This window comes from Pan paniscus, chromosome 5, assembly GCF_029289425.2.
Source record: "Pan paniscus chromosome 5, NHGRI_mPanPan1-v2.0_pri, whole genome shotgun sequence".
In the NCBI taxonomy this organism is placed as follows: Eukaryota; Metazoa; Chordata; class Mammalia; order Primates; family Hominidae; genus Pan; species Pan paniscus.
The window spans coordinates 15170030-15195372 of record NC_073254.2 but is presented as its reverse complement, the minus strand read 5'-3'; the positions used below and the strand labels follow the sequence as shown (position 1 = coordinate 15195372).

Below are 25343 nucleotides of genomic sequence, written 5' to 3'. Positions count from 1 at the left end.
GTGGACCTCCAGGGAAGGCTTCTGCTGTGCACTTGTTCGTTTGCATGCTGTGATGACAGAGTTTTTCAAAATTGTCCTTGGAAGATGAAATGCTTAGTGGGGTTTTATTTACCTGCTTTAAGATGTATAAGCTGCGCTCTGTATGCAGCGTATGTGCACACAGTGAGAAAGTAGATTCAGGAGAGGGAAGTGGAAGAAGTCAGTAACCTGGGACTTGAGAATTTCATTTCTTTTGGAATAGCATAGCACTCATTTGTAGATCCCCATGTAGTAAAGTAACAGCTGTTGAATATCACAAGAAAAAGTTGGATTAAGGTCTCTTTTTTTTGTGTCTCCTGTTTTGTAATAGATTCTATTCACCTTACAATGAATAATCTTTTTTAGATCAGACGGGCCAAAAAGGCTATGTGAAAAGGACCTTGTCAATTTGTGATTGTAGCAGCTGGTTCTTTTCCACTGCCCTGGCTTACTGTGCATCTGGAAGAAGACTTCTGGCAGCCAGAAGTCATTTCATGTCTAAACTTGTCCCCATCCTTCATAGAAAAAAAATTTTGATGATGAATGTCAAACACACATTGAATGCTAACTTTACTTGGTAATTAAAAATACTGATAATTATAAGTACTTTTGTTCTGTATTCTGTTATTTTTGTAATTCCTTTAAATGTTCTAAGCATTTTTCTGCATGTAAATCTATATGAAACTGCTAAAAGACATAGGACTTTGACAAAAACATACATTTCATTTTGGTCATTCACTTCTCCAGCTTACTTATTACAAATATATGATTCTCACGTAACTGGCCAATGGTAGCTAATAAATCCTTCTTCAAAGTTTATACCTGTAGTTTTGCTTTTAATTTACATTTCCTTTTGTGAACTCTTGCTTTGAATGATACTGAAATGCACATCCGAAATGCTGCCTGGAGCTTGTGAAGGACAGTCCTGAGTGAGTGAGTTAACAGGGGCTTCTTAACTGTGCCTCCCTTTGTTTAATTTGGATTAAGTGATTCTCTTTAAATTAAGGAAATGCCCCTGTCAGAACTTTAAAAATGTTATATATATATACACATATATATGTATATGTATACGTGTATAATCAGAAGATCAAAAAGCATTTTTATCTGTTGACACAGGTCTAATTCCTGAGGAATTTGTAACTCTGCCTTGATGCACCCACCCCACCCCCACCCCCACCCCCAGCTTTGGCATTGAAATTCTTGTGTGTGGTGTGCTTGAAAGGAATCCCATCCTGCCTGTGTCTGCGGAGGCTCCCGGCCCGTGTTTGGTCAACAAGCAACAGTGGGTGGTCGGGCTGCTGCGCAGGACAAGGGCCCGCTGTGCGCAGGAAAATGTGTTCAAAGGTGTTTAAGGGCCGTGAGGAAGTCGGCCACCCTTCTGAGAGTCTGCGGCTGCAGATCAGTGTCCCTACACTATTGTAGACTGTGAGAAAACTTGCTGTATAGGCATGAAGGATGAGAAAATACAGTAACCTTATTCACCTGGCTCCACGTCTGCAGGCTTCCCTTAAGAAGGGTCTCTTCTGCCCTTTTTGTGGTACAGAGTCTGTTAAAAAAAATACCGACTATTGAAAATCAGAAAGACTTGCACAGCTTTGAGTGGAAAGGATTTGACTGATATGGTTTCCTGGAAGTCCTACAGAATTCTAGGTATAATAAGCATTTTCTATAGAGTCTCGATTGTCAAAGATTGTTTACTTTCTTTTAGAAAAATAATAAATTTTAAATTTTTGATTATTTCTACACTTCTAGTGAAGTGACTAGGATTGTTTCATTAGTTTTCTGAAGAAAATTATTTCTGCAACTTCTGAAAACAAATTTTCCAACTGTTTTTCTCTTGTTAAAATGTCTAGAGGTATTTTTTTCTAATTTTATGTTTGTTTATAATTTGTTAAGTGTATCTGCATACTTAGAAAAGGAATTTTGAGGATATTGCAAGCATATGTTATAGAAGCAGTATTTAACTGGAAAAATAAAATACTAACTTTTGACTTCCAGTAGTTAAAAACAGTTGTGTCCTTTTTTTAATGTTAAGTGGTTAAAGGATTTTTTTTTTCCTTCCAAGATACTAATTCCAGGCATTTGTGATAACATATGTATGTTTTCTTTGACATATTGACAAAATAATAACTCAAATACTAATGTGGGGAAGTTAAAAGATATAGCTAGATCCTAAGAATATTTATTTCCAGAATTTTGTTTTGTATCATTTTTCCTGCAAATATCACATAGAATTTTGCAATTAGAAATACTACGGTGATGATTTCCCACACTATAGGGTGATGTGCCTGTTCGCAATTTTGTATTCAGAGTAATCTGTAGTTATTCCTCAGGTAATGTTGAGAGATTACAACCAAATGTTTTTGATCTTACAAGCACTCACTCATTTGAATATGTTTATTACTGTGCTTACTATCTTTAAAATAGCCAGGCTGAAGTCCATAACAAATATTATAAAATTCTGATACAGTTTTCACTGTTACTTTTTTTTTTTTTGAGACAGAGTCTCGCTCTGTCTCCCAGACTGGAGTGCGGTGACGTGATCTTGGCATTCTGCAATCTCTGTCTCCCAGGTACAAGCAGTTCTCCTGCCTCAGCCTCTCGAGTAGCTGGGACTACAGGCATGTGCCACCACGCTGGCTAATTTTTTTGTATTCTTAGTGGAGATGAGGGGTTTCACCATGTTGGTCAGGCTGGTCTCGAACTCCTGACCTCAAATGATCCACCCACCTCGGCCTCCCAAAGTGCTGGGATTACAGGTATGAGCCACCGCGCCCGGCCACACTGTTACTTTTTTATTGCTTTTAGTATTTTTGTGATGTAATTTCCATTTTAAGACATAATTTTCACATTTGCTCCATGTGTAGAGGCAAACTTTTTATACATTTAAAACGACACCACCACTGATCAGTGTCCAAAACTGTATGAACAGTGATCGGAATAAATGTCTTTTCTGTGTTGTTCTCAGTGGTGATTTAAGGTTTCTGATTTAAACTTTGAATCATAGAGTCAGAATTTTATAGCTAAAAAGACTTTTAGAATTGCATAGTATAAAGCCCTAATCTTTACAGGTATATTTTACAGGATAGGTTAGTGGCTCCGTGAGCTGCCACAGAACCTGATACCAACTGCATGGCCATGGAAATTCTTAATAAAATTAGTCCCTGCCTCAATTTCAAACTTAGGGAACAATTTGGTAGTATTGGCCCAAATGAAAAACATAGTTATAACCATTTCATCAGGGCCCAAGGTAATCATTTCCTGCTTTAAAAAAAAGGCTTTTTAAAAATTTTCATCCAGAAAACAAATTCTAGGAACAGTTAATTTCTAGAGAAAATTTACTGCCAAGAGAACAAGTAACCTCTGAAAACTCCTATCAATGCAGCATTAGTTTGAAAAGGGCAGAGTCAAACACAATTTTATGTTGTTACGGGATGTTAAAAACTGCACCCAGGGCTGGACACGGTGGCTCACTCCTGTAATCCCAGCACCTGGGGAGGCTGACGCAGGCAGATCACAAGGTCAGGAGTTCAAGACCAGCCTGGCCAACATAGTGAAACCCTGTCTCTACTAAAAATACAAAAATTAGCTGGGCATGGTGGTGCATGCCTGTAGTCTCAGCTACTTGAGAGGCTGAGGCAAGAGAATCGCTCGAACCCAGGAGTTGGAGGTTGCAGTGAGCCAAGATCGTGCCACTGGGCTCCAGCTTGGGCAACAGAGTGACACTTCATCTCAAAAAAAAAAAAAAAACTGCACCCGGCCACCATATGCTTTATGTAATGTGTATAGTTTTTTAAATGAGATATTGCTGTCATATTGTAAGGTGAAACAAAACAAAATAGACTGATATGTGAAATATTTAAAGTCTTTTGCTGATTTTATATTTTATGGAAACTGTTTTTTTCTTTTTTTTTATAGAAATGCTTACTCATGAAACCAGTTCATATTTGCAATAATTTTGTGAGTCAGAAATAGTAAGTTATGTAATTTAAAAGGAGTGTCAGAATTATCAAGGTGTTTTTTTTTTTGACACTTGGTCATACATAATTTGTGACAACTGGTATTTAAAATGTTTGTGTTGCTTTTCTCTTCAAAACATAAGCTTTCTAATTCTCTATAAAATAACTCATTCTGAGATTATTTTTTGACAGTAAGAAAAGTACGAGTGTTAGGGAGAGAAATACATTTCTAAGCTAGTACCCACTGTTTAGTTGACAGGGCACATTATGCATTTGTGTGCAGCTGTGAAGCGCTACCTTCTGGACACTCAGCAAAAATACATCTTCCGAATGTATTCCAGATGCTGATAGTCCGGAGGGGCATGTGCTGTTGTAGCTCCCTGCTGCTGTGTTATACTTCTGGTAATGCCAGGGTACCAATTGGAAAATTTGTTCACGGTTACCTTTGTTTTCCTGATATAGAAAACTGATGATGTGGTTTCTAATAGAACAAAAGCATAGTAATACAGTTTCTGTTATTAAAGGAAAAAAAATCAATCTTTTAACCATTACAAAACTCAGGATGTACTTAAACTATACAAATGGTTTAATATTAAACAATTTAAAGTTATAAAAATACCAGTTATGAGGAGAAAACTTTTTCTGAAATAATTGTATTTTTGCAGGAATGGTATATGCGTATTTTCAGGAAACTAGGAAGTGTTTTCCTTCTTAATCATAAATTCATAGTCCTAAAAACCTTCAAGAGTAAGTGAAATGTAACAGTTTAAAGCATTCTTTTTTTATACTTTAAAAATGTACATTTTAATATAAATTAGAAGTTTTTATATGTATTTTTAATGTGACGCTAAGTTTGGGCCTCTTTATTTTTCTCTTTAAAGTATGTTAGAAAATTCATATTTTGATATTCATTTCCTGAATTCCACAATTGATAGAAGTGACAACTGTATAAACTTCAAAGGAAAATGTCGTAAATCACTAGAACATCCACACAAACATTTTTATATGAAAAAAAGTCAATTAGAAAAAAATACTTTCTTCACTGTATTTTTTTTCTCTTTCACATTTTTTTGGTAACACAGTGGATTTTATAAGTCTTCTTTTCTTAGCTTTAATATTTTCCAAAATACAAATGTATGCACAGCATTTATTTAGCACAGTGGCCAAAACATAATAAGTCTTCAAAAAAACTTCTGTTGCACTAAAAAAATTGTTCAAATGATTTATTTTCTATTTATCTAAGACCTACCAGCTGGAATTTGTGGGGATCTGGAGAGAGAGATGATAGTGTGTCACGTCCAGGGGCACACGATAGGAGGGCCTCAGTCAGATCAAGCCTTTTCTCACCACACAATCACTATTTACCTCCTCTGCTTAGCGTTTTTTTTGCTATAGTTTTGTTGTTGATTTATCTATTGGTTTATTTTCTGCCTCCACCACCAGAATGTAAACATCTTGAGAGCAGGGCCTTAGATATTATTCATCACTTTATCCCCCGGGCCTGCAATTCCTCACATGCGGGAGGGAGCTCAATAAATACCTGTTAAATGTTATTGAATAGTTTGCATTATCAGAGGCACCAAAATATTACTTTAATTTGTAAATATGTTTTATATTAGCACCTGAAAACAACTCCATAGGCTTTTAATATTCTATTAAGTTATAAAATAAAAAATATATTTTTTAGTGTCAGTCACTTACTACATGTGGTGGGAGTTATTTGTGGAAGGTCCAATGACTGTGGGGAACATGGAGATATATTTAGTTCTTATCCCTGAGAAAACAGCAGTCTTTGGTGGAGATAGGCAATACCTAGCTGTTAATGAACTACAGACTCTAGAATGTGAAGTCAATTAAATTATATACATAAATTATATACATTCTCACTGCTGTCAGAGGGCAGAAAAGATAGGTAGCACTTTAGGTAGATAAGAGGAAGAGGTGACCTTGTGTAATAGCTGTATTTCAAGTGGCATCTTTCAGGATGTGGGTTTAAATGGATGAAGAAGAAAAAATGAGTGAGGCCTTTCCAGTAGAGAGGATAGCAAATAAGGCAGCAAAAGGTAAGGTGTATTTTTGTAGGGAGAATATTCAAGTGTCCTATGCACAGTACTGTAAATACTCTGTAAATGCACTTTGAATTCAGTTTATTTTGAAGCTCTTTGAATACTCAGCTAAAGAGTGGTGTTTTAGACTAACAAGGTAAATTTTACCTCTTCAAGCCAATGTCCTTACTAACATGCTTGGCAACATGGAATTCTATTCCTAAAGGCTTTTGTGATCCATTTTAGAAAAATTGTTTCCTAATTCTCAGCATAATTTGGATTGGAAAACATCGGGGTAGAATTTATCCTGCCGGTTTTCTGGAAGACTTCTGAGATGAGAATCAAAAAAGCAGTATTTGAGTGTGAGACAATAAAGACAATTTCTTGATAGTAGTAGAATGTTCTGGCTTCTGGCATATGAAGTGTGAGGTGAAAAGGATCCACACTAGATGACTGGCATCAAGAAACGCCATAGGGAGTGAAATCCCATGTGTCCAAGAAACAAATGGTGGGATTTGGGGATTTAAGTGTAAAGTGTGGCATTAAGGGAGAAGTCAGAGGAGATTTATGCTACAAAAATGTGTAAGTCAGCTACATTTAAAGAAACAGAAGATTCTGAACTCCATTATCTTTCCTAGTGCCAAAAGTTGTTTTGCAAAATGTGATTTTTCCTGCTACTTTTTGTGTTTATAGCATTATCCTCCCACCACCACCCAATTTTGCTGAACTGAGAATGACTTTTAAAATCTGTTTAGAGAAAATAGTTTTTATTTTATTTAATAAATGCCTTATTTAAGAGTGGAGCAATTGAGCAAGAAATAGCCTCAGAGAAGCAGACCATTAAATCAACTAAGCAAGAGTATATAGAGCATGCTATATACTCTGTATATCTCTCCTTTCTTTCCCAGGTAACCCAGGCCTGCACAGTCCCATGTTGGATCTTGATAATGATACCCGTCCCTCAGTGTTGGGCCATCTCAGTCAGACAGCGTCCCTGAAGAGGGGCAGCAGCTTTCAGTCTGGTCGAGACGACAGTAAGTATCTCCCTCCACTGCCACTGGGCCTTTTAAATTTGTACTCGTGTAATTTCAAACATTCTTCTCTTGGAAAATTCCCCAATTTGTGTTGATACTGGTGCTAAGTATTATCAGCCATCATCGCTTTTGCTTGTTACAGTAACTACCAGTAATTTAATAATTAAAATATATATTACATTTAAAGGAATGCTATTTGATTTTTAAGTCATTGGGTGCAGGTCAGTGCTTATTAAACATATTTAGTTCAAGTCTAGTTTTACTTTTTCTGTGGTTGAATTTTTTTAAAGTGCCACAGAAAAAAATTCTGTGAGAACTTCATTAAGATGGAATTTGCGATAAAAGTAGTATCAGTATACCTTTTTTGATGAAATTTAAACTTTGGTCTGGAAAGAGGGATTGGCTGTTAATTAACCATAAAATACTTGCTAATAATTTTTCCTAAGATGAAGCATCTAAAATTTTAAGTATGTTGCATTTCTGAACTTTCTGGAGTGGATATTTACCATTTTCCTATTTGAGATACAACATGATCGACTATCAGGCATTCGTGCACCAAATTAGATGCCACTAGTCAGGAGCCATTTGTGATCTCAATAACAGATATAAGAAACCCAAATAGACTAATAGAAATACCTTACATTGTATTAAATTCAGATACCTGTACAGTTGTTTTAAAATGTCTTATATTATTCTTACAAGCATTGCAGTAGGGAATTTTTCGAAGGTTTTATTAATATAAATGAATGTTCATCATAAGAGCACCTTAAAATTAGATGATTCATTTGTACTAAATGAAAGGCTTCCATAACTGTTGGTATTCCTTCTTTTTGTCCGATTCTCATTCCTCTCCCAGCTCACCAAACATTAGAACAAACAATGTTAGATCAGAACCGTTTGCTCCTACATTCTGTGGGACAGCAGCTAACATTATATAATGTTCAATGTAATTGCACAGAGGAGCTGAGATCTTTTGAAACATTATTCTTGGGAAAGATACCATGTAAGAATCCATTTGCTGCCATATTAAGCTGTGTTAGTCTGTTTGTGTTGCTATAAAGGAACACTGAGGCTGGGTAGTTTATAAAGAAAAGAGGTTTATTGGCTCACAGTTCTGCAGGCTGTACAGGAAGCGTTGCGCCGGCATCTGCTACTGGGAGGCCTCAGGAAGCTTCCAGTCATGGCAGAAGGCAAAAGGGGAGCCAGCATGTCGCATGGCAGGAGATGGAGCGAGGGAGAGGATGGAGAGGGAGCGAGGGAGAGGATGGAGAGGGAGTGAGGGAGAGGATGGAGATGCCAGGCTCTTTTAACCTGTTTCCCATTTAGGGAAAAAAGGTGCAGCTCACTGCTGGTGCTCACTTAATTTACATAAACATGTTCTTTGAGGCTGAAGCAAATATCACGGATTTTCAGTGTGAAAACAAAATATAAGAACTGTTCTTGGAATTATTTCTAAACAACTCGTCTCTAATCCTAATGTAATAGAAATGTAAATGGTGTTCCATTAGGATTAGAGACAAGAGTGTTCTCGGGGCACACGGGCAATGGGTGAAACAACTAGATCTTGTGTGAACTCATAGAGCAAGAACTCACTCATTATTGCAAGGACACCAAGCCATTCACGAGGGGCCCGCCCCCATGGCCCTCCTGCAACATTGGGGATCACATTTCAACATGAGATTTGGTGGGGACAAAACATCCAAATCGATCAAAGGCAAATCTTTCAGTGCTTCCATTTTTAGATTTTCTTGTCCTGTTTTTCACCTTGTCATTGGACCCTTGATGCAGCTGGCCATGGCCTCGCCCTGTGGCATGCCACCTGCCATCTGGAAAACAGGCATTACCAACTACTGTTGGGGAGAGGAGTCTGTAACTGCTGTCTCCAGATGAAACCCACTCACCTCAGATTACCATCACGGTGTATTCAATTGGTTAATTGACTGTTCTGTTAGATTCTAAGCTGTGAAGGCAGAGTCTGCCTTGTTCAGCATTCAGAGTGAGTTTTGATCTTGGGTGGAGCCACATGATAAGCACACGGTTAATCCTCAATAAATATTAGCTGAATGAAAAATAAAAGTTTACAGTGTGCCCTTAAGTAAAGAACCGTTCCTTTCACACCTGTGAAAATGAGTTTAAAACTTTTTCCTGCAACTCCTAGCATAGACAAAGGGCTAATATACCTAATAAATAAAGAGGCTCTATAGCCTACACAGAGGACGTGTCAGTGGTTCTTACACGTGTGAGTAGACACTCAACCCCACAATAGTAAGAAGAAAGGTCGCATAACACTACAATGAGATACGAGGTTGGCAAAAACTCTGAGTGTTTATCGTTTTGTTTTGGGTTTTCTATGTTTGTTTGTTCATTGATGAGGCCACTACTTGCACGTGTCACCGGTGGAAGTATGAGGGCATACTTCCTTTAGAGGGCAGTTCAATAATATCTATCAAAATTACAACCACAGGTGCTCTTTGTCCCAGCAATTCTTGTTCTGGACGTTTTCTATGCTTTCACTTGAGCATGTGCTAAATGATATAGGTATACAGTTACTGGTTGCAACATTCATTTTAATTGCAAAAGACCGAAGACAGTCTTGTCCATTGGAAGGGAACTTGTTAAATTACGATACATCAAAAATGTGAAAGGCAGTGTAACTGTGGGGAGAAAAACAGGAAGCCTTTGCCTTACGTTTGAATACAGAAGAACTCCGGGATCCATCGCTAAATGGAAGAAGCCAAGCTTCAAAAGAGTGTGTTTGGCCTTTCGTTTGTGTAAAAACCAAAAACGTGTAAAGAACAGTTGGGAGGGAGGAAAACACATTTATACTTGCTTGTGTATATAAAAAATATTTCAGAAAGAGTCACAGTAACTAGTGACAGTGGTTTCTTCCAGCTGGGAACTAGGCACTTGGGAGTGGAGGGGCAGGAGGTAGACTTTTCACTGTGTACCTTTTGGTGTCATTTTGTAACCATGTATTACCTGATCAAATAACTATTTAAATTATTAAATCATTAATAAATTATTAATACAATTTTATTAATAAAATTTCTTAATTTAAAATTGTATTAATAATTTATTAATGATTCAATTTTATTAATTTATTAATAAATAATTAAAATTATTTAATAATTTAAATTATTAAATAATTTAAAATTTTAAATAATTAAAATTAATTAATTAATTTTATTAATTTTATTAAGAATTTTTATTAATACAGTTTATAAAATTTGCCCTTCCTTCACTGGACTAACAACAGCAAATCCTTTTGCTTGGGGGTATTTGGAAAGGAAGCTAGCAATTAGCCTGGCCGAGGGAATAAACGTTCTCATGGAGTCCACCTGCCCCTGAAGTTGCTGAGTAGGAGTTAGAGCCTGATCTGCGGCGTCATTGTGCTGAGGACTGGACGGGGTGGACTCTGCAGTGCCCCTGCCATGGCCACCGAGTGGAGTGCGGGGCGGGAGGCAGGTGGGAGGCAGCAGGGCGAAGGCATGGCCCTGGGAGTGAAAAGAAAGAAGGGAGACAGAGGACATGGTGAGTGGGTCCTGAATTTCTACACTTGCTTTATTTCCATGAACCTATTCTTCCCACAAGAAGTCTAAGCCCTTATTTCCCAGTTACAGCAATAGCTGTGTTAAATGATGTATAGCCAAAGAGGTTTCAACGTTTCTAGTTTTTCTTAAATTTCTTTATTTTAGGTGGGGTTATTTAGTATGTGATTGCACTAGAATGTTTCCTTGTGATAACTGGATTCCTTCCTGCATTCTCACTTCCCAGGGTGTATGATGGCATTTCTCACAGGCTGATTAGCTGGAATTTCACAATTGGCTGCAGAGCAGCCCCTGCCTTTGCTGTTGGAAGGCGTGACTTTTTGAAGAGACGTTTACTATCCAGAGGACGAGGCTGACAAGTCAAAGCCACCTCCTCTCGGTAGCCCTCCCGGTACTGAGGCTGTGGCCACCTGGTCCCTTGCCCTGGCTTGCTGGTCAGCCATGAGGGAGAGGGGCTCTTCCTTGCCAGAGGGCAAGGAGAAATGCAGGGGTGTCTGGTGACGAGCGTACCGCCGCCGGTGTCAGCCAGGTGAAGTGCGGGGGTGTCTGGTGACGAACGTACCGCTGCCGGTGTCAGCCAGGTGGGCCGCGAGCGTCCACGCAGACTCAGGCTATTCCTAGTGCATGTTGGAGTTTTGCGGGGGTGGAGGGGGGTGCGCCAATATGCTCAAAGGTGTTTTCTTGATTCAGAAGTACAATCATAGTATTTTATTCTTTTCCCCCTTAGCGTGGAGATACAAAACTCCCCACAGGGTGGCCTTTGTTGAAAAATTGACCAAACTCGTCTTGAGCCAGCTGCCTAACTTCTGGAAACTCTGGATCTCCTACGTTAATGGAAGCCTCTTCAGTGAGGTGTGTATACGGACTCGGCTAGAGGTGGAGCTGAGTCACCGTGCATTTCTGGTCCTTAAAATGTTAGATTTAAGTGATTTTTTAAAATGTAGAGGCCCAACATCTCTAGCCATCGTCATAGTTTAAAATTAGTTAAAGCGTTATAAAGCCCTCTCACTTAGTAGCTGTGTGACCTCGAACAAGTCACTTTTCCTCATGTACAAAAAGAGAATAGTCTGGGCACCTGTCTCAAAAGGTAGTTGTAGGGATTAAATGAGATAGGCAATTAAAGAAAAAAGAAAGCTCGAACTCTTTTCAGGGACTCCGAATTGAGATATTGCCAGTCAGGCCAAATTCTGGGTGATGTGCGGTAGACTGTGAACAAATGATGAAACAAGGATAGCACCTTGGCAGCCGGCACCCGGAACAAAGTCATCCATAGAGTATGCAATTTCCCTTGGAAAGGATGTAAACATTCTGCAGTCTAGCCCCGTTGTTATCAGCTTACAGAAGTTTTTATAAGCCCGTCCATCTTCTGCAGTCACACATTTATTAATGCTTTAGTATCTTCATCATCATATGACTGATAGCATAGAAGGCATGAACATAAAGGAATGACTCTGTTATGTGTGGCACATGGAAGTCAGTCACTTTCTAACCTCATCTCAAGTGCGCCATGAAAGGCCTCCAGCTCCTGGACATAGATTCTAACGCCCTTTGTCCTAGGCTGCCAAGGGCACCCCCCTGGGAGACTGAGAAGACAGGTGTTTCGTGTCTCTGCAGGAGACCGACTCTACACCAAGAGCTCTGGGGGAGATAGGGGTCTTCTGAGAGTAAAGGCTACTTTCTGCTTCTTTTTGACTTGGCAACACACAAAATGGACATGGACAAAGGCTAAAACCATTTTTGGTTTTTTGCACAAAGGCACAGCCTTTGTGGTTTAAACCTCTCCTCCTTGGCAGAAAGTGGCTAAGTGTCGGAGTACCTCAGGTGTCTTTGGAGTCTCATTTGGCCATGACCATAAATTCATGCTGATATTAAAGAAATAGAGATGTGCTCTGGAACTTTTTTCTTTGTATATTTGAACTCCAAGTGCCTAGTATCTCCGTTGTAAACCCGCTGGATTTCTGCAGCCTTGTTTATGTGAATGGTTGGTTTCTAACCTATAAAGTTTACTATGTGCATAAAAACAGAAATGTGTAATGCATGAACACAAACTCCTTAGTGCAGAAAAACCAATCATGTAAGCACAACTTATCAATGCATTTTGTCTTTAGTTTCAGTTATCAGTTACTTTATAAGTGAACATTCAAATATTAAAGCAATACATAACTTTCTTTTCTTTGTTAGTTATGTATGAACTCTATTGAAAAGTTGACTATACAGAGGAAGCTCTTCCATGAAACGAACGTCAGGTTTCGCAGGTCTGCATAATGAGTGTTGCTTATTGCTGGCTTAGGAAGATAATAATTTCAGTTTTGTCCTGATAAGTCTTTCCAGTGCTCTGCTTCTGTGTGTCACCATCAGTTTGTGTCTCTGTGATCTCAGCTGGGTGAGCTGTGGGGCTCACCATGCTGAGGTCAAGCCTTGGGTCCCTTGCCCTCTGCACAGTGACAGTAGTGGCACCGCAGGCACCAGCTTCCTCTCTGTGTCTGCTCTGTCCCTAAACCAAATTGTTCGTGTGGGCAGGAAAGATTAGATGCTCCCCTGTCATGCCTTTGGACAGATGGCATTCATAGGTTTTCACGCAGAACACTAGGAGCATAATAGAAACATCCAGTGTCTATCACTTCCTAGCCGTGACCTTAGGCAAATTACTTCTCTGCACCTGCTTCCATAGGACTGGTTTGAGAATTCAATGAGTTAGCATGAGTGAAGTGCTGATAATAATGTGTGACAGATAAGTAAGAGTTTGCTGTTATTATTTGGAATAAAATTTCTTCCAGTATTTCCACTATTTGAAATCTCATCGGCCTGGCACACAGTAGGTGTTCAGTGAACAAAATTTTCTAACATTAGAAAATAGTAGACTGATGAACTGCTGGAGTAGAATTGAATAATGTCAAGCTGAATCAACTCATCTAAAGAATTAGAATTACTCTTTTAGGGCCGGGCGCGGTGGCTCATGCCTATAATCCCAGCACTTTGGGAGGCCAAGGCAGGTGGATCACGAGGTCAGGAGATTGAAATCATCCTGGCTAACACGGTGAAACCCCGTCTCTACTAAAAATACAAAAAATTAACCAGGCGTGGTGGCGGGCGCCTGTAGTTTCAGCTACTCGGGAGGCTGAGGCAGGAGAATGGAATGGCGTGAACCCGGGAGGCGGAGCTTGCAGTGAGCTGAGATCATGCCACTACACTCCAGCCTGGGCAACAGAGCGAGACTCCGTCTCAAAAAAAAAAAAAAAAGAGAAAGAATTAGTCTTTTAGGACATGGATTTTAAGCCGTAGTGTTTGTTTCCAGCCAAGTGTTTTTCCCTCATTTGCATCAGTTCCTACAAGTGGCCCACCACACATGGACAGCAGTTGCCTTCCCTGGAGTCTTTTTGAGTCATAAGATTCCTAAGAATTTTTGATCTAGGATATTTTAGTGAAAAGGGAGTATGTTTTGCTTTCTTACAGATTATATACCAAACATATAAATGAAATATTTGGTTGTAGATGAAAAATAAATCATCTACTTCAGAACTCATGCACAACATTAATGGTGAAATGAAAAAATGACTCTTAATTGGTTGTGCTGAATTGGATATGCCTATGACGTGTCTACCTGTCTATGTTTATAAACTTAAAAGCTTATAGCAATAATTACTAATTATGTGTAATTTGCTCTGCAGATTTGGGCATGCTTTGAAACTGTGTGCCCTCTTCTGAAGAGCTAGAGGAAAGCGCAGGGCTGTAGGAAGGAGCAGAGGAGCTGGGGACACTTGCTCCCCTTGCCGGTCTGCAAGTGAAACCCAGAAGCTGGATTGAATTCTGGGAAGAGTTCTGGGGCTTTTGATAGCTATTTAATCTCACACAAGAAAGCATGATAGTTTTTAAACACAATTTATTTGAATTTTCTTATTTTTCTTGTTATAAAACTATCTTGTTGTATTAAGAGCCCATCCGTTAAAAATTTAGATGAAGTTTCCAACAGTTTAAAAAATAGTCAGTTCTTCAAGCCAGTGAAGGCCATGTGAAATAACAAATGTGAATCAAAACAGTGAAATCAGCCGTTGCTCTCACCACAAAGCAGTTTTGGTCTGTGTGTGCAGGAAAGAGTTAAGGTTTCTAGTTAACGAAATGGTTAATAGTAGGTTAAGATCTCACCTTTAGATATATCTTAAGTATAGTGTATTTTTAGATAAAAATCTTTAAAACAGCCAAATAATTGATGAATATTAAGAGTCAGCATTTTAAAAAGTTACATAACTCAATAATATATAAATTAAAATGCCTTACATATTCCAAAATTAGATTTTCTTTTAAAAATAGGTCAAACTTTACATAATCCATTGTGTTGGAGATATTCAGCTCTATTAAATTAAAACAGTAAGTAACAACTGAAAGCGGTCTGCCCCACAACTAGTTCCCTTCCCCATCTACTTTTCATGTGTTTGGAGACAAATCCTTGAATTTTACAAAATTACTGTCCAGTACGTTTCCTCATGCACTCATGAACACCTATTTATTGGGCAAAACTGTTGTGGCAAAATTTAGCCTTAATTTTTATATATTTTTTAACAACAGATTTTCACGCTTTTCTTTGATTTAAAAATATGTAATAGAACAAATGACTATGAAATAATCTTCGCATTGCACAGTCTTACTATGTACAAAGTTTGGTATCAGGTACTGTGGAGGATACAAGCAGAGGAGATGCCCTTTGACAGTCAAGACTCTTGCAATTTTATACTGGCATGTGCCTCCCTCCATAGCAGGTGGAGCAAGTGTCCACGAATCAGGGTGCTCCAGGGCAGTAGAACCAATAGGATGTGTATGCCTATCCCTCCACTCACACACACACATACACGAAGAGATCTATGCTAAGGGGTTGGCACATGTCATTATGGAGACTGACAAGCCCCAAGGGTCTGCAGGATGCATTGCCCAGCTGGATGGCCGATGCTGTAAGTTCCAGTTTGAATGCCAGCCGGCTCGAGACCTAAGGAGAGCACATGTTTCGGTTCAACTATGAAGGCACATAAAGCCCACAGTGTCCCAGCTTGAAGGCAGTCAGACAGGAGGAGTGCCTCTAACTCATGGGAGGATCAGCTCTTTTGTGCTGTTCAGGCCTTCAACTGATTGAGCGAGGCCCATCCACATCCCGGAGAGGTTCTGCCGTGCACAGTGCATTGATGCGCATGTTAATCTATCCAGAAACACCTCACAGACACACCTAGAGTAATGTTTCACCCAATGTCTAGCACCCTGTGGCCCAGCCAAGATGACATCAAATTAACCATCACAAGGTCCTTAACAAAGATTTAGCTCCTGACATTCCAGTAGGTGCTGGGCTCCGCAGCAGTGTCTGAATTCAACAAGCAAAGCAGTCCTCCTAACCCCCAACCGTCACACAAAGCTCTCCAACCTCTGCTCATCCCATTTGCTGACATCTGACATCTCCGGGAGAAGAATTGGGCATGTTAGGTTTTTCAGGAGTAAATCGTAGGGTTACGCCTGGCAGATCTGCCTCCCGGGGCCACTCTCATGTCGGGACCCAGAGCGTTTGGGGCAGTTACACTTTCTTAAGTATATTCAAGAAGGTCTTGGAGAACCCTAACCCTAGGTGATCATTTATTCACCAGGGCCCAGGTACTGAGACACACATGCATGCATGCACACGTAATATACACATGCACATGTATGCATGCACACACACAACAGACACACAATACATCATGTACACATGTAGACATGTATGAAACAATGTATAACATGCATATAAATGCATACATGTACTCTCAGTATGTAGACATACACATAAATTTACACATATACATATCTACAATATAAATAAAAGTCACCAAAGTAAGCATGACCTTCCTCTTCTAGAGACAGAACCCAAATAATTTTTTTAAATTATTATTTTAAAAATTCTGGTAACAGCTATAAAAGAAACAAATAGGTTTGTAAGACAGAATATCAGCAATGGGTTGGAGGTCAGGGAAGGCCGCTCCCTGGAGGTGATATTGAAACTGACACGTGGCACAAGAGAAGGACACAACCACACAGAGGATGGGGGGAAGCAGGCCCCAGGCAGCGAGAAGGACGCCTGCAGCACCAGGAGGGCAGCTCAGCTTATCAGAAAAGGAAGAAGCGTCCTGAGCAGTGGGAGGGCTGGGAGGGACAGGCCCAGCTGGCAGTGGCTTCATCCCAGGCCATGGGGCGGGGAACAGACCAGCTTTCCAGTTTTAAAAAACCCACCTTGGTGGTGTGTTCAGAATCAGTTGGTGGGGACAAATGTGGGGGAAACCATGGAGGTCCTCCAGGCAGGAAACAGTGGTGGTTTGGATAAGGTTTCGTCAGTGAAGTTGGAGAGCAGTTGGTAGGTTTGGTTGTATTTTGGACGTGGTGTTCAGGTGAGGGAGAGGAAAGCAAGAATTCTGACGTTGCTCGCAGTGGGCTCCTGAGTGAACGGGAGTGCCGTATGCCAAGCCAGAAAGACCTAAGGAAGAGCATGCTTGGAGGAAGCTTCAGATTTCCATTGATAATGTGGTAGATTGAGATTCCTGGGAGTTATTCAATATTCACATCTGGGTCACAGAGGAGATATTTGGGCTGGAGATAGACATTTGGAAGGCATTAGATAGAAATGATATTTGAAGCCACGGGAACAAACTAGACGGTATAGACAGCAAAGAAAAAAAGTACCCAAGCCTAAGACCTAACAAACTGCAACATGTCACCTCAGTGAGCAGGGCATTCATTTGCTCGATGCCCGTACCCCATACCACCAACCGTGTTCTGATTCTGGTCTTCACTCTGGGCAGACAGAAAGCAGCTGAACAGACACTCAGAGCCGCTGGTGTTAGCCGAGCGGGCGTGCGTTAGGTGGGGGTCCCTCTGCGCATGCCTCCTTCCTCACTGCAGCACCAGGGCAGTAGGTTCTCCTTCAGGCGGCCTGTCTCAGCCACCTGGGCTCACCTGCTGCTGTCTCAGTGTGGCTGTGTTCACCTGGGCCACTGCAACATCCTGCTGGCTGGTCATACTCGCACACTGGCCCCTCATTCCTTCTTCTTAACGTAGGCCTCACAGCACTCACCTGCTTAAAACACTTCAGTTCCTTCTCATTTGTCTTAAAAATAAAGGAAAAATCAACCTATGAGTTAAACCCTGGGGTACAAAGAATTTTAAGTGTCGTTGACCAGTGAACTCAGGAGCTAGCTTTTTGAATGATTATTGAGATGGATTGCAGGTTTAGTTTTTATACATACCTTTAATTCTTTCAAGACAAAAGCGTATTTCTACAAAGAAAAAAATGATAAAAGCTGCATAGTTTAATATAAAATTTAAAAATGAATGGAAACTACAGTTTGAAGGATGTTGGTCTGTGTATGTGCTGCCCGTTTTTTTGTCAGGTTTGTCTGATAGTTCTGTTGAAAACACCCAACAATCCTAACCCATATTTTACTTACATTGATATGTTCATTATATAAACTAACCCTACACGCAGTTTTTATAGCTTATACAGAAATAAATATATATACAACGCGCATAACATTGCTTGTATTTTAAAACTGACTTAAAGTCAATATCATGATAATTTATAATGCAACTGTTCTTAACTTGAAAGGTCTCTTGACTTGTCATGCATTAACCGATAATGCACGAGCATTTTCACCTTAAAGGTTAACTTTTGCATTATGTCAATGAAGTGTCAGAATTTTATTTTACATTGTATAATTTTGTTAATGCTTCTTTATTTAGAAAGCTTCCTAGGCTTGTCCTTCTAGGGTATTTTATATAAAAATATTTAGTTAGAAAATTTGTTAATAAACAGTTCTCTGAAATCCAACTGAACAGGCTTCTCTTTTAGTCAATATAAAGTAGTTTTCCATACATTAAGGGGAAAGAGACAATGGAAAAAAACATGAGTTATATCAGTAAACAAACAAAAATTAATTCTAGAATGATAGAATGTATTTTATCCTAAATTACACTGAAATCTCTGAAGGAAGAGCCATAGTTTATAGTATTTAAAACTAAAATGACAGATTTCAGAGTTTAGGCTTCCTTTGATTTCTTTACTAGCTAATGAGAAATGATGTTGACAGTGTTGTCGTGGGTATGATACCTGATGGTTTAACCATACGACATCGTTGGTGAAAATGGTAGATGAAATTCACCTGTAAAATCGGTAGTTTCAACTTAATTATTGGATTCATTCATGGGAATTGTACTTAAAGGTTTTAGAAAGATAAATAACTTCTCATTGGGATAAGAAAGGTTTTCTAATTAATCATTCTTTAATCAGAAACATAGATTATGTCTTAAGCATTTCTTTTAATCAAGTTATAACCATATTTAATGTTCTCTTGATGTACAAGTGCTAAAGCATTTCTTATTTTTATAAATTATTTCTAATATGTTTTATTTTGTTTTTTTAATTTTTAAGACTGCTGAGAAGTCAGGCCAGATTGAAAGATCAAAGAATGTAAGGCAAAGACAAAATGATTTCAAGGTGAGTAAGGGTGATAAGTATGTAGACCTTTTCACAGGGTAGGGTTTTTCCTTTCTCACTTTGTATTCAAGACATCCATTACTGCCCAGGCAGCATCTTTTAGTTAATGTAACCCGATTAATCACATTTGAACGTGGTTATGCTTGTTCCTGGTTTTCTAGAAAATGATTCAGGAAGTAATGCACTCCCTGGTGAAGCTGACCCGCGGAGCCCTGCTTCCCCTCAGCATCCGGGATGGGGAAGCCAAGCAGTACGGAGGCTGGGAAGTGAAGTGCGAGCTGTCCGGACAGTGGCTCGCTCACGCCATCCAGACCGTAAGGTGAGTATGGACACATTCTCAGAGAAAGGCGTACTTTTTTTTTTTTTTACTTTTTGGAAAAAATTAATACATTCAGTGAAGAAGAAATTCTTCTTTTTCTTCTTTTTGTCCTTTTGCCTCCACTGTTTCCTGTTCATCATCTGACAGCTAAGCTCCTCACTGTTCCTGGTTTTTGTGTTGGACTAGAATGTTCCTGAGCATCTTCTCCGTTGTTTCACTCAGTATTACTCTGACAGTACAATCCCAGTTGTGGTCTGTTTCTGTTTTCAGCCTAATGCTGTAGCTCGTAAGCTCCGTGAGGAATGATTATCCAGTGAAAGAGATGCTAGGGATTGCTTTGCGATCCCACTCTGCTCACTTCTGTTTGGATGTGTTTGTTCGCAGACTTACTCATGAATCGTTGACTGCCCTTGAAATTCCTAATGACCTGTTACAGACTATCCAGGATCTCATCTTGGATCTGCGAGTGCGTTGCGTAATGGCCACGTTGCAGCACACGGCGGAAGGTGTGTTTCGATAAATCAGTGACGTTCACTGTGCAATGATTATCTGAATGTGCCACCTCCTTTCAGTGTCCAAATCCTTGAAAACAAGGGAAAATTACTCTTCTGGAAATTGGAATATATTAGTTCATCTTATTTCTAGCTGCTCAATAGAGTGTTTTTTCTTTTTGTGATGTATTGTTGAGAATTAAGACCATGCAGAAACTAAGATGGATACACTTGAAAATGTTTAAAGATATAAGAATATTGTTATGATAAATGTTAAGGAGAAAACATAGGGTATAAAATGTACATAAAGTCTGATCTCACTTTTGAAAATATATGGATGTATATTTTTAAATTTTAATTTACAGAAATCGATGTCCAATCAAAGGAAACTCTGTTAGTGTTGGTTCTCTGGATTCCAGAAATTATAGATGATTCTTGTTTTCTTTATACTTTTTAAATTTTTCAGGCTTTTCTACATAAAATCATAAAAAAACCATAAAGGTTTTCTTTACAAAGCAGCCTTTTAATTATTAAATATTTTCAAAAATAAGAACATTGCTAAAATGGCACAGGCCTTTACTATCTACTACCAGGCTTGGCTTTTTAGGTAGGAAGCTTACATCTCTGCAGAATTGGTGGGCACTACTGTGTAAATGGGAAGGGAGTGGAACCCAGGTGAGAAGTTGGAGATTCCCCTCTTGGTTGATTGCCTCCTCCTCACCTAGGAACCTGAGCCTGCCCCAAGGCCGAAGGTTTGAGCAGGTGGCATTCCCTTAGCCAACTGAGAATCATATTGCCCTTGTCAGGAATCTGTAGGATTCAAAAAACAGCCAAATTATTCATCAGAAATTTTAGGAAAAAAAATACTGTATGACTTATTTTGTACATGCCTAGTGTTGTGAAGAATCCTGAATAAGTAATAAATGATTGTCTCAAGTTGTCATTAAATCCAACCTAGAATTCCCCAAATTGGGCTATACAGTAAAAACTTTTATTCACATTAATATCTTAGTAGAATCATCCAGTGAACAATATGTACTTAAATCATCAAGTCTACCAAAATTATGTTCGTTGCCTACTTTCATCGAGTTTTTACAAACCTATATAAAACAATGAAAAACCATAACCTGTATACATTTTTAATCTGTATAAAATTTAGTGAGATAATTATAATAAAGTATTTGTGTGCTTCTTCTCATATAGAAATAAAGAGATTAGCTGAAAAAGAAGACTGGATTGTTGACAATGAAGGACTGACTTCTCTAGTAAGTTTAAGTTCTTTTCAATTATTAGTCATTAGTGTGTATTTAAAATAAATAGTTTATCATATTAATAGGGAGCATGTGCTCCATGTGTTGCAGCTCTAAATAGAAATAGAAGCTTCTTAAAGGTTTTCTTCTCAGAGACATTTTTGCTTAACACGAACCATAAATATTGAAAAATTAATGAGAACAATGCGTTTCTTTTAGACTTGACCTTTTTCATCCTGTATAACTTACGATTTTTGTTTGAATTACTTTTTTAAAAACAGAGTATGCTCAATTCTAAATTACTCAGCAACTTGAGCTTTTCCGGAAAGCAGGATAGAAGAGATGACGTTGCTGGCTCCAAAGCCAAAACAAACCAAACAAACAAAAACAACCACCACAGACCACTGCAGATACATTCTCAGGCCAGGCAGCCAACTGTGACCTGTTTCTAGAATCTTCATCTTTTCAGCTGGGACTTTTAGGTTTAAAAATCATCTTCATGATTTCACGGGTTTTCACACTTGTCTCACGGGTGCCCCTCGCGGTCCTGTGGGTGGCTGTGCCAGTGACGATGGCCAGGCAGCGGCCGACACATCCCAGTGGCTTTCACCAGGGGGGGACTTCTGTCTCTCACAGCAGCCTGGCAGCGTGGTCACACAGTCAGTGCCCAGGGCTGCCTCCATCCTTCTTCCCTGTGACCCTTCACACTGCCTTCTACTCAGGCTGGCCTCGTGGTCACTCGTGGCCTGGCTGCTGTCAGGAAGAAAGTCCAGTCCCCTCCCAGGAGCCATAACTTGCAACTCTCCTCCATCTAATTGGTCGGAACACATTCCATGCCTGTCCCTGTTGGCAACAGAGGTCGGGAGAGCACGTGGCTGCTCCTGTTTTCTGTCTTACCTTATTAAGAAAAAAGGATAGGCTGGGTGCGGTGGCTCACGCCTATAATCCCAGCACTTTTGGAGGCCGAGGCGGGCGGATCATGAGGTCAAGAGCGAGACCATCCTGGCCAACATGCTGAAACCCCGTCTCTACTAAAAATACAAAATTTTGCTGGGCATGGTGGTGGGCGCCTGTAATCCTAGCTACTCAGGAGGCTGAGGCAGGAGAATCACTTGAACCCAGGGGGCAGAGATTGCAGTGAGCCGAGATCGCGCCACTGTACTCCAGCTTGGTGACAGAGCGAGACTCTGTCAAAAAAAGAAAAAAAGATAGCAATCCTAGGAGGCAACTAGCAGTTTCTGCCTCAGATAAGGAAACTAGAATGAAATGGTCTTGACTTGCCCAGATTTACAAACCAGTGATGAGTCAGGCTGTCAGGAAACAATGATCCTGCACAGTATTTTTAAATTCCCTTGAATTTCTATATAGTCGTGCCTTGGTATCCTCAGCGAAGGCTGCTTCCAGATCCCTTCATATACCAAGATCTGAGGACTCTCAAGCCCCTAAAAGTTGGCTTTCTATATCCTTGGACTCTCTATCCAGCCAGTTCCACCGTTGGTGGAATTCATAGAGGCAGAACCTGGGGCATGAAGGGCAGACTGTACTTCCCATGGACTGTCTTCTTCTGGGGGCTGGGGAATTTCTGACTCATTCTATTCCTCCAAAGTTCAAGGTCCTATCTTAAGTTAATATATCATTGTACCTTACTTTATATATAACAAGGTGATTTAGAAAAGCAATGCTTATTTGCAAATTAAATCATGCTTGAAATGAGTTAGGGAAGTTTATTATTTTTAATAAGTCAATTAAGATTCTATTTTAAATGCTTTATTTTTAATAAAAATATTTTAATTGGGCCGGGTGCTGTGGCTCATGCCTGTAATCCCAGCACTTTGAGAGGCTCAGGCGGGCGGATCACCTGAGGTCAGGAGTTCGAGACCAGCCTGACCAACATGGTGAAACCCTGTCTCTACTAAAAATACAAAAATTAGCCAGGCACGGTGGTACATGCCTGTAATCCCAGCTACCTGGGAGGCTGAGACAGGAGAATCACTTGAACCCGGGAGGCAGAGGTTGCAGTGAGCCGAGACCGTGCCATTGCACTCCAGCCTGGGCAACAAGAGCAAAACTCTCATCTCAAAAAAAAAAAAAGAAAGAAAATTTTAATCGATTGGGTTTCTATTCGTCACAATTATTTGTATTTAAATAGTGACTAGTCTATAGCTAATTCTCCCTCACACTAAATCTTTAGAGAAAGGTATGGACCTGCACCACCTGCACAAAAGGCAGAATGTGAACCATCTCCACGTTTTACATGCACTACCTGGGAAATAATAATATTTGGATAGACTGCATTAAATAGATTATATGAAAATTGACTTTATGGGTTTATTTTTTAAAAGCTTTTTAAAATGTGATTACCGGTAAATCTAAGATTTCTTACATGGCTTCTGTTTGTGGCTGACATTATACACCTATCGGACAGCACTGGTGTGAAGGGAAAACTTATTGCACTTGATTTGGAATCAGAACCTACTTCAATCTTCCGTGCGGTCCTAAAGAAGCCGTGTAGTCTGTCTGACCCTAGAGTCTTAGTCTGTAAACAAGGAGCGGAACACATCTTCACAGTGATGTGGGTTAGGATACAATGAGATACTGTGGACCAAAGCACCTGGTAAACTGCAAAGCTCTGGACAAACATAAAGGATTTTTATTTGTTAAATTAATACTTGTGATCACTGGGCTACTATGATAATAATACATGAAGTTTACTGTGTTCAGAGCTCTTTTCTATAGACCTATCCTAATGATCATAGCAAGCCTGAAGACAGACCAGAAGGGATCATTGGGCCACCATCCACTGAATCACTTGCCCGAGATGAAGCAGGTGCAGGCAGGTTAGACATACCTGCCTCAAGTCAGTTATGTGCAAATGGAAAAAAATTATATGTTCAGTTTGAGAAGGCAGAGTCTGCTGTCAGGGTCCTATTCCTCATTCTTAAATCTGCCATCAATTCAGTAACTCTGAGCCATAAAACAGGGATTGGCTTCAGGTCCTTCTTCAGGTCAGTGCCTTGGGTACACGTGGTCAGCCAGTGTGTGCTTCCCTGGAAGCCTCCGGACCTCGTTTGCCTGATTGTAGTATATCAGCCTCTGTGAAAATGCTCTGAAATAGTTACTTCAGAAGCTTCTTTGTAGTTTATTTTTAAACTTTAAGTAGTGCAACTGCAACCATAAAATAACTGATTTCATGTTTGATCTCTCACACAAGCCACATAACTATCTGCAGGGACGAAAGAACTGACCCCCAGTGCACCTTGCGAATGAATGAGCCCTAGGAAATAGCACGTCTGGAGTCAGCCAAGACATTGTCTAGCCAGAGGTCCTTGAAGAAGTGTCCTACCACAATAGACCTGATAACACTGAGTCAGTTTTTTAGCTATTCCGCGTGGACCTCTTAAGAGAAAATGTGAATCAATGTTTAGAAAATCCCATTTTTCTAAACATTAGATATCCCTTAATGGGATAAGCCCATTGCTTATCCCATTGAGGACATCAAGGTCAAGCACTGCCTCACTATGACTGTCCCTCGGCTGAGGCATTCTCTCTGATTAGAGCTTTGCTTCAGAGCTCAGAAACAGCTCACTCGAAAGCATCCTGTTTTCTTCTCATGCTGAAAATGGTTTCTGCCTCTTTTCAATTTGGATAATTCTGAGATTCTGAGAATTTTCTTCTTTCAGAAGAACTGGAATGATTTGTGATAACTTTTGACAGTCATCTAAATTGGATGACTCACTGACAATACACAGAGATAGAACTATTTCTTTTGAGAAAAAAGAAATAGTGAATATGTAGACTATCACCTACTCCCGGTTCAACTGAAAGCACTCACTGAACTTTCTAGTATTCTGTTTCTACTTATTATATTAGTGTGGGTATAAAAATAAAATTAATAAGAAAGTTGAGTCCAAATTTTAATAGAAGAAATCTAAACAACCACACATGAACATCAACATTTACTTATTTATTTTTTTAATTTTTAATTTTTTTGAGCCGGAGTCTCGCCTGTCACCCAGGCTGGAGTGCAGTGGCATGATCTCGGCTTACTGCAACATCCGCCTCCCTGGTTCAAGTGATTCTCCTGCCTCAGCCTCCTGAGTACCTAGGACTACAGGCACGCACCACCACACCCAGCTAATTTTTTGTATTTTTAGTAGAGATGGGGTTTCATCATGTTGGCCA

The 25343-nt window shown here is 39.6% G+C and overlaps 1 protein-coding gene across 8 annotated transcripts in view; it reads left to right on the top strand.

Moving 5' to 3' along the window:
• EXOC2 (exocyst complex component 2) overlaps positions 1–25343 on the top strand; it is a 204800-nt gene that overhangs the window by 108874 nt on the left and 70583 nt on the right. For all 8 annotated transcript variants that reach the window (XM_008972895.4, XM_003805568.5, XM_063605111.1 and 5 more), the window contains 6 exons: positions 6931–7056; positions 11332–11456; positions 19036–19101; positions 19263–19420; positions 19805–19926; positions 21115–21176. In XM_008972895.4, coding sequence (XP_008971143.4) covers positions 6931–7056; positions 11332–11456; positions 19036–19101; positions 19263–19420; positions 19805–19926; positions 21115–21176 — 659 coding nt within the window. The remainder of the gene's footprint in view (positions 1–6930; positions 7057–11331; positions 11457–19035; positions 19102–19262; positions 19421–19804; positions 19927–21114; positions 21177–25343) is intronic.